The sequence below is a fragment of the Brassica napus genome, unplaced genomic scaffold (genome assembly GCF_020379485.1).
Source record: "Brassica napus cultivar Da-Ae unplaced genomic scaffold, Da-Ae ScsIHWf_1508;HRSCAF=2105, whole genome shotgun sequence".
Lineage (NCBI taxonomy): Eukaryota > Viridiplantae > Streptophyta > Magnoliopsida > Brassicales > Brassicaceae > Brassica > Brassica napus.
The window spans coordinates 51,657-67,654 of NW_026014923.1; the positions used below are offsets into that span (position 1 = coordinate 51,657).

General features: G+C 30.3%; 2 protein-coding genes across 5 annotated transcripts; both read left to right on the forward strand.

Moving 5' to 3' along the window:
• Positions 1-1,568: 1,568 nt before the first annotated feature.
• Positions 1,569-4,940, forward strand: LOC106449391 (acyl-protein thioesterase 2-like). 4 transcript variants are annotated; one of them, XM_022719418.2, is made up of 10 exons: positions 1,569-1,767; positions 2,485-2,598; positions 2,809-2,920; positions 3,569-3,605; positions 3,697-3,766; positions 3,888-3,992; positions 4,089-4,239; positions 4,354-4,436; positions 4,575-4,668; positions 4,764-4,940. In XM_022719418.2, the coding sequence occupies exons 1-10, from the start codon at positions 1,689-1,691 to the stop codon at positions 4,846-4,848; spliced, it is 930 nt and encodes a 309-aa protein (XP_022575139.1). In that variant the 5' UTR covers positions 1,569-1,688; the 3' UTR covers positions 4,849-4,940. The 4 variants fall into 4 exon arrangements, with proteins under 4 accessions (XP_022575139.1, XP_013746610.1, XP_022575140.1 ...); XM_013891156.3 differs by having other exon boundaries at positions 1,611-1,767; positions 2,458-2,598; XM_022719419.2 differs by having other exon boundaries at positions 1,738-1,767; positions 2,511-2,598.
• Positions 4,941-11,726: 6,786 nt separating this feature from the next.
• On the forward strand, positions 11,727-14,297 carry LOC125597642. Its single transcript, XM_048772249.1, has 3 exons — positions 11,727-11,849; positions 13,719-13,859; positions 13,961-14,297. Exons 1-3 carry the CDS (start codon positions 11,793-11,795, stop codon positions 14,135-14,137), a joined length of 375 nt encoding a protein of 124 aa, XP_048628206.1. The 5' UTR covers positions 11,727-11,792; the 3' UTR covers positions 14,138-14,297.
• The last annotated feature ends 1,701 nt before the right edge of the window (positions 14,298-15,998 follow it).

Genomic DNA, 15,998 nt, shown 5'->3' on the forward strand with positions numbered 1-15,998 from the left:
GGGCCATGAAGAGTGGAGACTATAGGTGACACATGCATTGTGGTGGCATGTGCTCAGACCCACTCACCTTTCACATTATTCTCTTTTCAGGTCACCTCCACAAAACTTCTCCTTTTCTTGAAAAAATGTAATAATAACTTATCAGTTTTGCATAGAAGTATGCTAACTTAATTCTTTCAAGACCTGGATTTCCTAAACATTGTTTTTCCAAATTTAGGTTTCACACGTATAAATCAAAGTACATCTAACCAACCGTTTATTCTATTTGACACAATATGAAATTCAAAAGCCTTAATTTTCTTACATCTATGTTTTGCCATATAATTTCATCAACTCTAGAAATTAGTATTTAAGTAATTATAAATCAATTTTCATTCATTATTAAAAAGACACAACTAATGTAAAAAAGTTTTGGATTGAATAAATTGTATATTCAATTCAACAAAATTCTGTAAAAGAAAGTAAATTAAAATTTTCCTTCTGGATTGATGATTTTTGTTTGTCAACTATTATCATGGACGACTGTTAATATGCAAAAACTAATTTAACCACATTCTATCATTCGAAATACTTTTATTATCAGTTTTCTCCGCACCAAACTAAGTTCTGTTCTACAGTTTGCAGTGTTTTTTACTGGAACTTTTAGCGATCACTGTATTTTTCCATACATAATACGTCGATCTATGATAAGTGTGAGATAACAAATTAAATCTTACATTGGAGAATTAGACAAGGAGTATGTAATATATAAAGAGATGTCTAACTCTAATCAGTACGAAACCTTTTGGAAAAGAAACCAAAAATAAAATCATATGGGATTGCCGAAGGCCCAAAGTGGACAATATCGTACTAAACGTACAATATAGAATTGGACACGAGATTTCACAGTTGCAACAATTGGTATCATAGCGTGGTTGACGAGAAATCTGCAAGAAGATCAAAATACCTTTCGAGTAGGAATGAGACCCATCGAGTTAGGATTGGGAGATGTGTGTGGCAAAGTTCAAGTCAAAAGATCCTGGAAGTCAGTTGTGGAACACAAGATGAATGGGATCCTTAGTTTGAGGAGGAGAATGTGAGATAACAAACTAAATTCCACATTGGAGAATTAGACAAGAAGTATCTAATATATAAAGAGATGTCCAATTTTAGTAGTACGAGACTTTTTGGGAAGGAAACCAAAAGTAAAATTATGCAGGTTAAAGCTCAAAATAGATAATATCGTACTAATCGGACAATATATAATTGGACACGAAATTTCGTAATTCGTAGATGTACAAAAACGATGGTTATGATTAATTTTATATGTAATACATGACATCATGAAAGAAAGCTTTATGTATAGCATGATGAAAAATCCACAGAGCAAGATTTATCCATAACCTAAAAAAAATTGCATTTTTCAGAAACTGATTCCGGTGAAAATGAATTTATCACATATGAATCACTAGTCCACTTCATCAGAAAGATTTTAGTCTTAAGAAGAACTTAAATATTTGTTAATCATATGTAAATAAATAAATAAAGAGTTAGAGAATTTTAGATTTATTATTTTAAAAACTCAACTAAAAATTTGGGAGAAATGGGCTCGTCAGTCCTCATTCACTCTTACAGGGAAACCCAGAAGATCTGAACCTAATGGTGGGCACTGGGCAATAACCATTTACAATGGCAAACAGAACGCAGCAATGATCAATGCGTTGAAACTGATGAAAAAGATTTGTGTCTTTTTCATCAATATCTTGTTCACCCCACCTGAAAATCCAGGTTGGTCTCTTATGTTTCTTCCAACTTGTAATCATTACAATACATGAAGATCTTATTATATATCAAAGTACTCTTAGATAAAACAAAACCCTTAATTGCAATCAAAATCTCCTAACTTATTCTTTTTTTTTTGGCTGAATTTTCTAGCAAGCTTTCTGGTTAAGGGTATCCATCGATCACCTCAGTTTTCTTAAAATAAATGATTGAAGAATGAGATTTGTCTTCTTTTTCATTTTTGGATTATGCCTTAATGTTTCAAGTAAATATACATTTTGTTATGTGTAGAATTAATATTCTTCTAGGAAGAAAAGTTTGTTTGTTTTTCTTTCTCCTTATTTTTTCCTCCACCACTGCACACAGGCATTGATTCTCTGTCTATCTCGCCTGTGTGTTAAAAACCAGTAGCTCTCTCCTCTGTTTTTTTAATAATTCCTTATGCTTCCCAAAAATATATATTTCTTGTTGTATTAAGAAAAAAACTTTTAAGTTATTTTTTAAATATTTGATTCTCTTTTTATACCCTCCTTTTCAATGGACGCATCCTCTATAGCTATGTCCTTCCATTCCCTTTCTAGTAGTTTTGTTTAGCTGTTGTGCACATTGAGCATCCCATAGTGAATGATTCAGATTCACCTCTTTTCTTTTATTCCACATTTCGATATCATCCCTTTAATTTGGTTATATATACAGATCGCCTTCTCATATATTTATCATCAGTTGTTTTTTGTCTTTGGAACTTGAAGGCTCTCAAAAGAAAAACTACACAACCTGTAGAGTGTTCAAATTACCTTTCAGCAACAATGAGTTATTCTCATCAAAGCATGGGTTCTGGTTTGTTTTCCCCCTTCTTGATTATTGTTAATGTTATATGTTTTCTTGAAATCTTAGTGATGCTTCTTATGATCAAGTTTCTCTCTAAGATTATTTCTATAGAGATTATCTTGGGTATCGGGCTGAGAATTCTCGGGTGATCATAAAGAACGAAATAAATTCTCTGCTTGAAACTGGTTATTGACTTTGTATTTGGTAAAATCTTTGAAGGTAGTAGAAATGCAAGGGGATATGAATTTGGAAGGACTTATGTTGTGAGGCCTAAAGGAAAGCATCAAGCCACTCTAGTATGGCTTCATGGTCTTGGGGACAATGGCTCTAGGTAACACTCTTCTGATGGCTTGTTTTATTATAATGATTTTCGTCTGCTAGGCTCAGAGCAATTCTTGAAGCCTGAACTCATGCATGATGATTTCCCTTGATGTCTCAAGTTTTAATATCTTGTATAAAGCGTAAACTTTCGGATGTATTTAAATGGACGGAAAAAAGTTTGGTTAAAGTTGAATTTTGGCATTTTCTCTAATAACAATTTTCAACTACAAAATTTGTTTGTCCTTCTTTTATTACTTATTTTCATGAAGGTAACTAATAGATTTTTCCAGTATACATTTCCTCTCAAATGTCTTCTCTAATAGGAATATTGATTTAAGTTCATTAAATCTTGTAATAAAAATAGGTTGTATGTATATATACCTTATTTCACGGCTCTGGGTGGACCACTAGCTGACTTTAGTTATATTGCTGGTAAAATATTAACAAGACAATTTTCCGGTCTCACATGAAAAACATTATTCTATGTTTGGTATTAATCTAAACAAATATATATTGAAACGTCCGTGTGTAAGAGATAGAAATAGAAAGACCTCTAAGATAAAAAAAAAAAACAGAAAATTCAAAACAAGTAATGAAAGTTGTGTTCCAAGAAAGAAACGTCCATGCGTTTCTCACCTTGTCTCTGTTTCATCTGCAGCTCGTCTCAGCTCATGGAAAGCTTGCATCTTCCAAATGTAAGAATCCACTAAACATATTTTATAATGAATCCACCAAAACCACTTTGAGGTCTTTGAGAAAAAAATAATTATATGGTGCTATTCACAGATAAAATGGATTTGCCCTACTGCTCCTACGCGTCCTGTTTCAAGTCTTGGTGGATATACCTGCACTGCTTGTAAGATGATTTGGCTTCCTTTTAGACGTATTTCGATTGAAATCTTCAATAAACATCCTTTGATGTCTCTATATGTAATACTAGAATTGCAAACTTAGAAATATGGTTGTATATTTATCAGGGTTTGATGTTGGGGAAATTTCTGAAGACAGTCATGATGATTTGGAAGGTTTAGATGCCTCAGCTTCACATATTGCTAACCTTTTGTCCTCTGAACCAGCAGATGGTAAGCACGAGACATAACCTGCTTTAGATTATAAAACACAAACCATCGATATATATTAGGCTGTAATCTCTACTTTTTTCTTTCTGATATTTATAGTTAAAGTGGGGATAGGAGGTTTTAGCATGGGAGCAGCGATATCTCTTTACTCTGCCACTTGCTATGCTCTTGGACGTTATGGAACTGGCCACACATACCCAATAAACCTACGAGCTGTTGTAGGACTCAGCGGCTGGCTTCCCGGTTGGAAGTAATTATTCTTCAAGCCCTCTTGTTGCGTGAAACTTTTTTTTTTAAACTTAATGTACATATATTTCTTTTTTTTCCATACTGATAAAAGACTAAACTAAACTAAACTTTGCAGGAGCTTAAGGAACAAAATAGAATGTTCGTATGAGGCTGCAAGGCGTGCTGCATCGTTACCAATCATACTTACACATGGAACTGGTATATATGTGTAAAATGTCCTTTGTAATCTACATGTACTCATTTTTTTGCTTTAACTAATAACTGCGAGCTCGTTTAAAAAAAAAAAAAAACTAATGACTGCAAGAAGCTGATCTTACTGATTTTTTTGTGTTACAGCCGATGATTTGGTTCCTTATAGGTTTGGAGAGAAATCTGCGCAGTCTCTTGGCATGGCTGGATTTCGACAAGCTGTCTTTAAGCCATACGAAGGGTATTCACATAATATAAGAGTTGCAGAAATAATTTGATTTTATCATTTGTTTGAACATACTTGTAAAGAGTTTTTGGGTTTATGCTAATGTGCAGACTTGGTCACTATACTGTTCCCAAAGAACTGGATGAAGTCGTTCAGTGGCTCACAACAAGGCTCGGGCTAGAGGGCTCACGCTAAACAGTACAGACTGCCATGCATCTAGCTATATAGGCCCTATGGTCGACCACAAATAACTTGAGATAGTATAATGTATAATGGGTGAGTTTCTTGGGGGGGGGGGGGGGGGGGGGGGGGTGGGTATATACAGTTCATGGTTCGTTGTTTTGTGATTTATTTTTTCGCTTGTTCTTTTCTCCATGTTGGATTCTTGATCATGAATAAAGGTCTTTAACGCTATTTTAAGTTTTTTTTTTCAACTTTTTCATATTAAAACCAACGAACTTCTTAATTGTTGTTTTAAACTGAAAATGCATTTTTTCCCTACATGTTTATCACAGTAACCTTATCATAAAATGTGGGGGTCAATTTCTCCAAACTACGGTTCATTATAAAATAGCTGATAAGATAGTGATACAATCGCATATATCGGCTCTTTAGGCCGGCCCCCGGCCCATTTCACTGGTTTGACTTTTTAAGAGACTTGTATTTTGCTTTCCAATTTAGCCAACCTTGCAGTATAAGAATCCAAAGATGATATACAGCAACGTTAACGATATTACCAATTTACCATGAACCATTAGTTACATATTATTATTTGATTACGATCAATTTATTACTTTCACATTGATTATATTTTATATGAATCTTGAATCATTACAAAAAATATATCACTTCGTCAATAAATTTTCTATTTGTATTTTTTCACAATTGTTTAGATTATGTCAACTTGAATTAAAAGAGATAGTGGAATTATCCTAGAAAAAAACTATTAATACTATAGGTCCTGATTAGTAACTTTACGGAAAGACGGAATCACTTCAACAAAAATTGTGGAATACAAAAAAATTCATATGTGTTTCGCTGATAAAAGTGGTTGATACTATTTACAAAGGGAGCCACTGACTTCCGCGCTCTCGAAAACTTTTTTCATATTTTTTCTTGAGAAAACTTATAAAAGTGGTTGATGTATCTTAAAGAATTTCTCAAGAAAAAAATATGAAAAAAGTTTTCGAGAGCGCCATCTAGGTACTTGTTAAGAGTTGCTTTGTGTTTAGGCTAAACCGATTTGGTAAAACAAACAAAGTTGAGTTTATTCTGGCACTTGGTTGGATTTCTGTTCTGTGGATTCTGTTCGGAGAGAAATCTAAAACGCATTGCTTAAAAAAATAGTTTACAAAAAAATTCTTTAAGATAGGTTTTTTAAATTTATTTTCACAAAAGACTATTGAATAAGAAAATGATCGAAAGATGTTTTATTAAAAGATAAATATATAATTATACTCATAAAGTGAATTAATATAGACTCAATATTTAGAGTTAATGGGTGAAATTTTGGGGATGGAGTTTATAATTTAAAAAATAAAATAAATATTGATGACAAAAAATATATATTAAAATTTAAAAATAAAAATTTTAAAATACTTTCAAAAAACATTGTTGAATTTCAAAAATAAAATTTAAAAAAAATTGGGTAAAAATTATATTTTTTTGAATTTGAACATATAATTTGCTAGATCTCTGGTTTGTAAAGGACTCATCAAACGGGTGGGAACAAGGTCATCTATCTCAGCATGGAATGATCTTTGGATCCCATCCACTCGCCCGAGACCAGCTAACAAAAACCTTCATAACAGTTACTCGGACCTTACAGTAGATTCCCTCGTTCATCAGGACTTCCGTACTTGGAATTTACATGCACTTAGGACTTTTGGTCGAACCCCACGATGCAAAATTGATTGAAAGTATTCCTCTGAATAGAAATCAGATGGAAGATATGAATGATTGGTACTTCACTAATAATGGGAGATACACGGTACAATCAGAGTATCAAGTAGAAAGGATATATCCGGACAATGAAAAACCACCAGAATTTTGTGGACCCAATGTAGATACACTCAAGGTATTCTGCTGGAAAGTGAAGTGCCTTCCAAAGTTACGGTATTTTCCATGGCAGCTGCTGACATGTTGTATAGCAGTGACAAAAAATTTAAAATCAAGAGGAATACAAGGAGATACAGTTTGTGCACGGAGTGGAGACCCGGAGGAATCAATAAATCATGTGTTCTTCGAGTGTCTTCAGGCACGTCAAGTGTGGACACTATCTAAGATTCCATCGAACCCAAACTTTTTTTTCTGTTGGCTCTCTATTTGCTAATATGGATCATTTGTTTTGGAGAATTAACCCGAAAATGTAGGATCATCATTTTGCATGGATACTATGGTACATCTGGAAAGACCGGAATAATAAAGTTTTCAGTAATATAGATATTGATCCGAGAGAAACGCTTAACTTAGCAGAATTGGAATCAACACTTTGGACTGAGGCACATGTTATTAATAATCCAAGAGTGGCACCTGAAGTACAGATCAGATCGACCTTAGAGACCACAAAAAGATAGTGTTTCACTGACGGTTCTTGGAAAGATAATGATTCTTTTTCAGGACAAGGCTGACTCAACACCCTTCCGGGATTTGAGGGTTTGTTAGGGACAAGAAATGTAAGGGAAAGTCTCTCACCTCTTCATGCGGAGATGGAGGTATTAATTTGGGCAATGGAATGTATGAAGAACTTAAGACAATATCGGGTCACGTTTGCAACAGATTGTTCTCAACTGGTGAAGATGGTTTCAAAACCAGAGGAATGGCCAGCATTTGAAAGTGATCTGGAGGATATTAAGCTTTTGAGAAGACGCTTCACCAACTCAGAGATCCTTCATGTTCCTAGGACGGAAAACATAATGGCGGATCGCTTGGCATACAGTTGTCAGATACAACCATCGTTCGTCGTACACATGGATGCAGAGTTGCCACTTTAGTTTACAGAGTCTATTTGAGTCTGTAAATGTTTTTGCTGTCAAAAAAAAATATTCTTCTTACTTTTATTTATTTATATTTGTACATCTATAAAAAAGGGTAAAAATGTTTTTTACCGTTATTTTTCTCTTTGATAGTTCTTTTTGTGAAAAATATTTAAAAATTCGCTATTTGAGAGAATTGCTCCTTTTTTTTGTTATATATTTTTCTGTTGGTGTTTTAATGTCTTTTTTGCTTAAATTTAGTGTATAAATGTTGAGAGTATAATTTCATAACCATTGTAATCAGGACTAGTTTAATATACTAATTTTTTCGGTTAATAAAAATATTATATTTCATAATTTATATTTTTAAAATTATTTTATTTAATAGTCTTGTAGAAGAGCGCAGATTCATATATATTATTTTGATGCTGGTCGGTTTCAGCGCCTTCAAGCTTTCCCGAAAGCCGTTTAATATGGTTTTCCTCTTAGACCATCTCCAATGTATTTCTCTATTTTTTCTTCTATAATAAGGGAACTCTATAATAGAGGTGAGTTTCTCTCCAATGTATTTCTCTATTTCTTCCTCTAAAAAGGAATATTCTTGAAAGATTCTTTTTTATTTTACATTTTACACCTCTAGCTTGTAAATGTTAAAAATTAACCCATTCATTATATTTTTTGAATTTTTTTCATAAAATTGTAATATTATTTGAATTAAACATTTTATTACAAAAGACATTAGACAAAAAAATAAAATAAAGTACCATTATCTAACAATCATTATTACTAAATGTTTCTCATAAATGATCAATTAATGCATTCCGAAGTGAGAAATGAGCTTCTTTATCTTTGATTTTTCTGAATCAACTTAGAAACACTTGGAATCGGTTATCTTCATTATCTGGTATATGGACTTCCGGAGGTGGAGCTTCTCTTCTAATTCCAATCGGTGCATCGAGATCACGCTCGTCCTCAATAATCATATTATGTAAAATTATACATGTAGTCATTATATCATGTAGTATTTTTTTTCCAAAAACGTACCTGCCTTTCACAATCGCAAAATGTGATTGTAAAACTCTGAATACACGTTCTACATCTTTTCTACATGCTTCTTGTTGTGCTGCAAAATATTTTTTCTTTGGAGTATTAAGTTGTTTTAATATGTTGTATTGATTAATATTTAAATAAAAAGTCTTTGACTTTTAAATAAAATAATAACTTTTTTATTTTATTTTAATTATAATTGAGTTTTAAATAAATAATAATATTTTTTATTTTAATTATAACTATAGTTATAAAACTTAATAATTAGTACGTAAGCAAAAAGGTGTGATTTTATATTGTAAGAATTGTATTTCTTCATACACAAGTATTTTAGTTACAATCATAAAAAATTAGAGGACTACTTTGTAAATAAAAAAGTTTGCCTCTATTATAGAGGAATGCTATTTTTTTCCCTAAATATAGAGGAAAAATGGTGGGTTGGAGCCAATGTTTTTAAACCCGACCCAGACACTGAACCGGACGACTTACCGGGTCACTGGGTCACTGGATCGGTCGCGGGTTAATAAATCAATTAATTTTATTATATAATAATATATTAGCTATGAAAATAAATATACAAAACCAAAAGTTTAATATTTTCTAAATGTTTTTTAAAACATAAAATAATAGTTTGGATATGTATATACTTTATGTTTAAAAATTTTTAACTAATACTTAACTTTAGTTTTTATATTTTTATTTTTATCAAAAAATAGTTTAGACTATTTAAAATTTTCTGTAACAAATTAAGAGTTATGACATCTAAAAAATCAAGATATAAAATTCACAAATATTTAAATATCTAATGTGAATAATAAATTAACTTCACATTCAAAATAAACTAAAAGTAAAAGATCATTGTAATAAATTATCAATAACAGAAATAAACTAACACCAAACCACATCAACTAATTTTGGTTCTCTCTATCATCGTTCATTTCATTTTCTCTAGGTGGTATAGTAAAAAATCTTCCTCAAAATCTAAAAATTACAAATATAAAACTAAAAAGGGAAAATCTAACTTTTTTTGTCAGCACCTAACTTTCTAATTGAAAACTTAGAATATAAAATATAATCTAAAAACTAAAAAAGGAGTAAAAGTTATTTATTGGTTCAACCGGTGGTTCAACCGGTATCGGCTTCCGGGTTTTAGCGGGGTTTTGTGGGGTTTTTGCGGGTTTCTAAATATTGTGTTTTTCATAAAATCCAAACCGGATTTTTTCTGGATCACCGGGTTTACCGGTTCAACCGCGGGTCCGGATCGGATTTCAAAACACTGATTGGAACTGATTTTACTCTATTATATCATTTAGAGGCAAATATAGGGATGGGTTGGAGATGCTCTTACTTCCTCTTCGATAGTAGATTAGGCGAGGATTTAGTTCTTCTAAATCTTATTCTCTAGTTTCTTTATCAGATTTGTGTTGAAATCGTTTAGAGTGTTGGGTCTTTTGATTTGCCTAGTTTAGAAAAGATCTGCTCTTTGTTTCTTGTTTCTTTGTATTTGAGTTTTGGCTTTCCCGTACTTGGGGTTTGTGTTTTTGGAAATTTAGGACATGCCAGCTTATTTATCTTATCCCTGTAACCCATTTTGTATGCTTTCATGAAAGAAATCGTTAGTTGAAAAAAGTCTACTACATTTACAACTGTTTAGAAAAAAGTATAATTATTTACCAAATTATTTATGCATTTAAACGTCCCACCTTACATCTTTTTCATATGGATCTATATTATTAAAACAGAAATATTATGTTGGACCTAACATTTATTTTATAAGTTTTTAAATTAATACATCTTCCTATTTTATAGTTAAACCTATACATTAAATCACTAATAATCTTTTCTTTATACTACTATCAATATTTCCAAACAATATAGTCATTTTTATACTACTATCCATTTTCCAAACAACACTATAATTAATCTTATGTCCAAACAATATAAAATATTAGAACTTATCTTTTTAATAACAAATATTTAAATAAATTAAATAATTAAAAAATATTCAAAAACTTTATAAAAAAGAAAATAAATAAAACTTACTTTTACAGGTTTAAATACTACAAAAACATTTCAATCGATGATAAATCAATTAAATTAACATATTATTTTATTTATATTTACTACATAATGGTTCTATCATTTATTTAAGTAAGATAACAATTCAATAATAGCCATTACATAAAAAAATAAATATGTAAACATTATACAGTGTACAATAACTATAATAACAAAAATAATTATGAAAAAATGTTCAAAATATATGTTATCTAAAGAAAAATGCTTAATACTAATTGTTAACAAAAAATTTAAAGCGATTATAATATAAATGATTAACAAGAAAAATTACACAAAATAATTATAATAAAATTAATTAAGTTATATAAAATGGAGTAATATGATCAAGACATTTATAGTTGTTAATTATATCTATTATTTTCTCTATCAAAATTTTGTAGAAATGTCATAATTTAATAAAATTGTAAAACAATAAACTTTAAAATTTGGATTAAAAGTTGACAAATTATGAAACTATAGCAATTTAAATCAAATTGGATATGTTAACATATCGGACATCCATCGGTTCAATTGGTTAGTCTCGGATATAGTGATTTTTATAAATACAAATATTTTTAAAACCTAAATTAAATTATCGAATCACCGGATTAACCGATTTGACCGCGGATTCGGGTCAAATTTAAAAGCATTGATTTAAATGCAAAGAAAATTCAAATAAACAAAATTCTTACAAATTAACAAAATATTTATTAGTTATTAGTGAAAATTTCCATCATAAAATAATCCGCGCTTGCAAAGCGGAGGTCATGATCTAGTTACATTTAAAAAGAAAGAAAAGTAAGACATCCTCCTCCACTGCTTGACCAAGCAATGTTAGGATAATTAAATGGGTAATACGTCCGAAAAGTAATCATCTCCACAAAATTTAGCCGTATCAATCGTCAAATTCTTTCTACGTGTCAGGGGAATGCTTAGATCCAGGATTTTACTAAAAAAGGCTTTTGAATTGTATAAATACCATTATGATGCATATCAATCTGTTCACGTATTATACAATTTACAATTTTAACTAAAGACGTTAACAGATCCACAAAGAAGATGTCGTCAAGCCAAGAGTTAAGCCACAATGCCGGAGAAGCCACCGGTCAAGTTCAGGTACATACAAAAACACAAAAGGACAATGTCGAAGAATATTGTATCAACATTACTTTTCTCTCTTCTTGGTTTGTGTTGTTAGGAGATGTGTATTTTTTGGTCCTGCCGTTTGTTTTTTGGTCTGGCAGTTTCCTAACTTAGGTGGTTAGGTTTGGAGCTTGTGTAAACTTTCCCCGCTGGGGTCTTTTGGCTTCGCTTGGTTTGGCGTGGCTTGTTTCACAAGTTAAGATAAATAATGGAAGTTTTATTTTTTATTTTAAATGAAGAATAATTAAAAAAATATCACGATACAGTGGCGTTTTGATATCGTATTATGCATATATAATAAACTTTCGAAATTTTCTTCTAAAAGTTGACCAAATCTATATTATTAAAACTGAAGTACATTTGAGAGTTGTTTGGAAACTTGGATAGTAGTATAAATGAGAATTGTTTGGAAACATGGATAGTAGTATAAATGAGAATTGTTTGGAAGCATGGATAACAGTAGAAAATAATACTTGCTTATCTTAATTGATTTTTTAAAAGATTTTTATTATATTGTTAATCAATTCTAACCCTTCATCTATTATATTTACTAAATAAGTTAATCTCATTTATTACAGAAGTACAAAACAAAATTTATTTGTTTTCAATTTTTATTTTATCTTTTGCATTCATTTTTCTCAATTTTAATTATTTCTATACAAAATTCAAATCAAAATAATAATTTAAAATTAATTTATATAAATAATTGATTCAAATATATATATATATATATATTTTAAAAAAATTTACTAAAATATTTTCCAATAACCATTTAAAAAATATTTTCACTATATATAAGAAAAATACAATACATAACTTAATTAAAAACACCAACTTAAATTATGGTTTTTATATTTCATATTAAGTTTATAAATATAATATATGTGATTATTTATATGATGGTATGTATAAAATAATATTAATTATATGATTACTTATATTATGGTACATATAAAATATGATTAATTATATGATGACATATATATGATATATAATAGTGACATGAAAAACAAAACTTATTTGTTTTCAATTTTTTTATTTTATCTTTTACATTCATTTTCTCACTTTTTAACTATCTCATTAATTATATTTACTATAATATTTTGCCAGGATTATTTACATATTAACTATAATAATTCGACATATTTGAATGAAACCACTCTATTTGTGATAAGAATTCAAAATGGTTAACAATTTTTTTTATTTACTTATGTATCGGTTAGACATGGACATTCGGATAACTATTCAGCTACGAGTTATTTCTGTGGGTTATCATGCTTTTTGAGTTTTGAAACTAGACTTCATTTCGGTATTATAAATTTTCATGTGTGTTTCGAATCGGGTCCAGATGAATTCAGTCTTGATATATACAAACCTACAAATATCCAAAAACTAATGTATTTGACGCCGGTACGGATATTTGTATGAAAAGTAAGAATATTAACCGATTCAATTCAGGTATGTTGAATTCAAATTAAACTAAAAATAACCAAATAACCAAAAGTAATCATATTACTCTATTTGATTCAGGTTCGATTATGATGTATAGAAATCTAAAAGTACTTATGCAATTAATTATATTATGACACATATAAAATATATAATACTAATCATAAAAATAAAATATCGATTTATAAGAAAGTAAAAATTTAACACTCGCACGGGCGTGCGGGTCAATCTCTAGTATATTTGAAACCCGAAGACTATGGTTTCATTTGCATATGTATTGTACCGGAACTTAAGTACACCTTATTTATTTATGTATTTTAGTTTTTTGAATTTTGACCATCAATCAATTTTCTACATCGGACTTTTTGAGGAATAATACATTTTTAATTACAGCTGAAGAAGGAAGAGTACTTGAACAAAGTATCACACGCAATGGATCAGAATGTTGATCATCACACTCACCCACAGTCACACGCAGAACATGATCAGAACAATCCTTCCCTAATCTCACAGGCCTCTACTGTCATTCAACAGGTTTATTCTTCTTCTTTTTTCATTATGATTAATGAATGATATTGACATAGTTTATTGGTTTATACCCCATTGACATATTTATTGTTACTTTTGGAGTGTAGACAGGTGGCCAAGTGAAGAATATGGCACAAGGAGCAGCCGACGCTGTGAAAAACACTCTTGGGATGAGTCCGGCCACCAACAACCCTAGCAGCCCGGCCGGCAGGACCCACCCGAGCAATCCTAGCAGTCCAGCCGGAACGACCCGCCCGAGCAACCCTAGCTCAAGGAATATATAAACGGAATAATTCAAGGAACGTTGGCCTGACTTCTCAATATAAACATAAATTAATGTTGTGTTTTAACTTTTTTTTTATTGCATTGTTTGTTCAACTTTCTGATTTTGTGGTATTTTTGTTATGAATTAATTGTATAATAATATCATCCATTTCTTTTTAATTTATATAAATAAAATCAAAAGCCTATATGCTAAATTGCCTCAACAGTGAACCACGGTGCTCCTAGTTTACTTGGTAATCTGCATACTATTGGACCATGCTCCAGTTATTATTTCCAGTGACATAATATACACAAGTACTTAATTAGCCATTTTTTTAAAAAAAATGGGTTGTATTCTTACTTAAGAAAGCTGTTGTGGTAATAATGAAATATTAACAATTGTTCCTGTGTTTGGATTCACATTCGAGCTACAATTTTCGTTCCTGTATTTGGTTTCACATTTAAGTTTGTTCCTATATAATGGAATTGAAATTGTAAAGATAAACAATACATTGTGTATTATATTTTCAATTTGGGAGTTGCTCTCTTTTTTTTCTGGTGACTTTTATGTTTACGAAACATGTCGCTTCAGGTCAACCTTCTAATAGAAAAAGCATTGTGTTTCACTGAGGTTTCGTAGGCTCCTGATATCGAAATACATGGAACGTCGGACAAAAATAAAAAAAAAATACTATGTATTGAGAATAAAGAAACGAGCATTACCAGAGAAACATTTGATATTAATATTATTCACACTGTGTTTGTGACACGTGACAGCTTCACAGCAATTTAAGAATGACTATGATGACGTGTACGTATAGAAAGCTTCTCAGTCAAACTCTATATAAATGTGTTTACATTATGTATTATTTTACGTTTTTTTCATTATAAAACTCAGATGCGTGATTCTACGGATTATACAAAAGTTTCACATCTCCTATATATTAAAAGAAAAACATTTGACACTAATGTGTTTACACTGAGTTTGCCACATGACAACCTCACAACAATTTAAGAATGGATACACTGACGTGTCACGTGTAGAGAAATTCTCAGACAAACTCTATATAAATATGTGTTCACACTATGAACTAATTTACGTTTTTTTTTCATTATAAAATTCAGATGCAGAGTTTCACGGGTTATACAAAGGTTCCACATAGAAATATAATTTTCAAACAAAAAATCACTAATATCTAGGCCTATTTTATTTTTACTTAATTTTATTTTAAGAATTTTATATTTCATATGTTATTTTGAACAAAAATGTCTTTTAATGTTAATTAACAGTATATTTATATATTTATCAATCACCTTTATATACTTTTACATACACATATATGTACACATTGACGTGAACACCTATATAACTAAATATTCACCACAAGTGATGATTCTAATTCTCTTAGAAGTTGGAATATTTTATTTTTAATGCTTTCTTTCACCATCGACCAAATTGAAATGAAATAATTTGTCTTATTTTTTTTAATTCTTCTTCAACTATTATTTATATTTAATTTGACTTTTCATGCATTTAAAATTTATAATATGAAACCACTGGTTCGACACCATGAATGTCTAAAATTCATATAACATGAAATCACACAAATAATAATAGTTTTTGGTTATCACTAGAAAGACCAAAAACGTCAAGCATTTTAACCGAACAAACCAAAATAAATATGGATTTAGAATGACAATTATATTTTAATTGGATAAAAACCGAAAACAACTTAAAACCGAACCGATATCAAAATTAAATAGACCTAATGTAATAAATGAGAATTGACTTATCATTATAATTTTATTTTGACGTTACTCGTTACCAACTTTTGATTTTGCAATATAAACCCATCAAACGATTGCATCTCCAACTACGTT

Bases quoted from the DNA above. Each gene is read 5' to 3' on its own strand.
- LOC106449391 (XM_013891156.3), top strand. From the start codon at position 1,689: ATGATCAATGCGTTGAAACTGATGAAAAAGATTTGTGTCTTTTTCATC. The intron at 1,768-2,457 runs GTTGGTCTCTTA...TTATATATACAG, and splicing joins CACCCCACCTGAAAATCCAG to ATCGCCTTCTCATATATTTA. The intron at 4,437-4,574 runs GTATATATGTGT...TTTGTGTTACAG, and splicing joins CATACTTACACATGGAACTG to CCGATGATTTGGTTCCTTAT.
- LOC125597642 (XM_048772249.1), top strand. From the start codon at position 11,793: ATGTCGTCAAGCCAAGAGTTAAGCCACAATGCCGGAGAAGCCACCGGT. The intron at 11,850-13,718 runs GTACATACAAAA...TTTTAATTACAG, and splicing joins AAGCCACCGGTCAAGTTCAG to CTGAAGAAGGAAGAGTACTT. The intron at 13,860-13,960 runs GTTTATTCTTCT...TTTGGAGTGTAG, and splicing joins CCTCTACTGTCATTCAACAG to ACAGGTGGCCAAGTGAAGAA.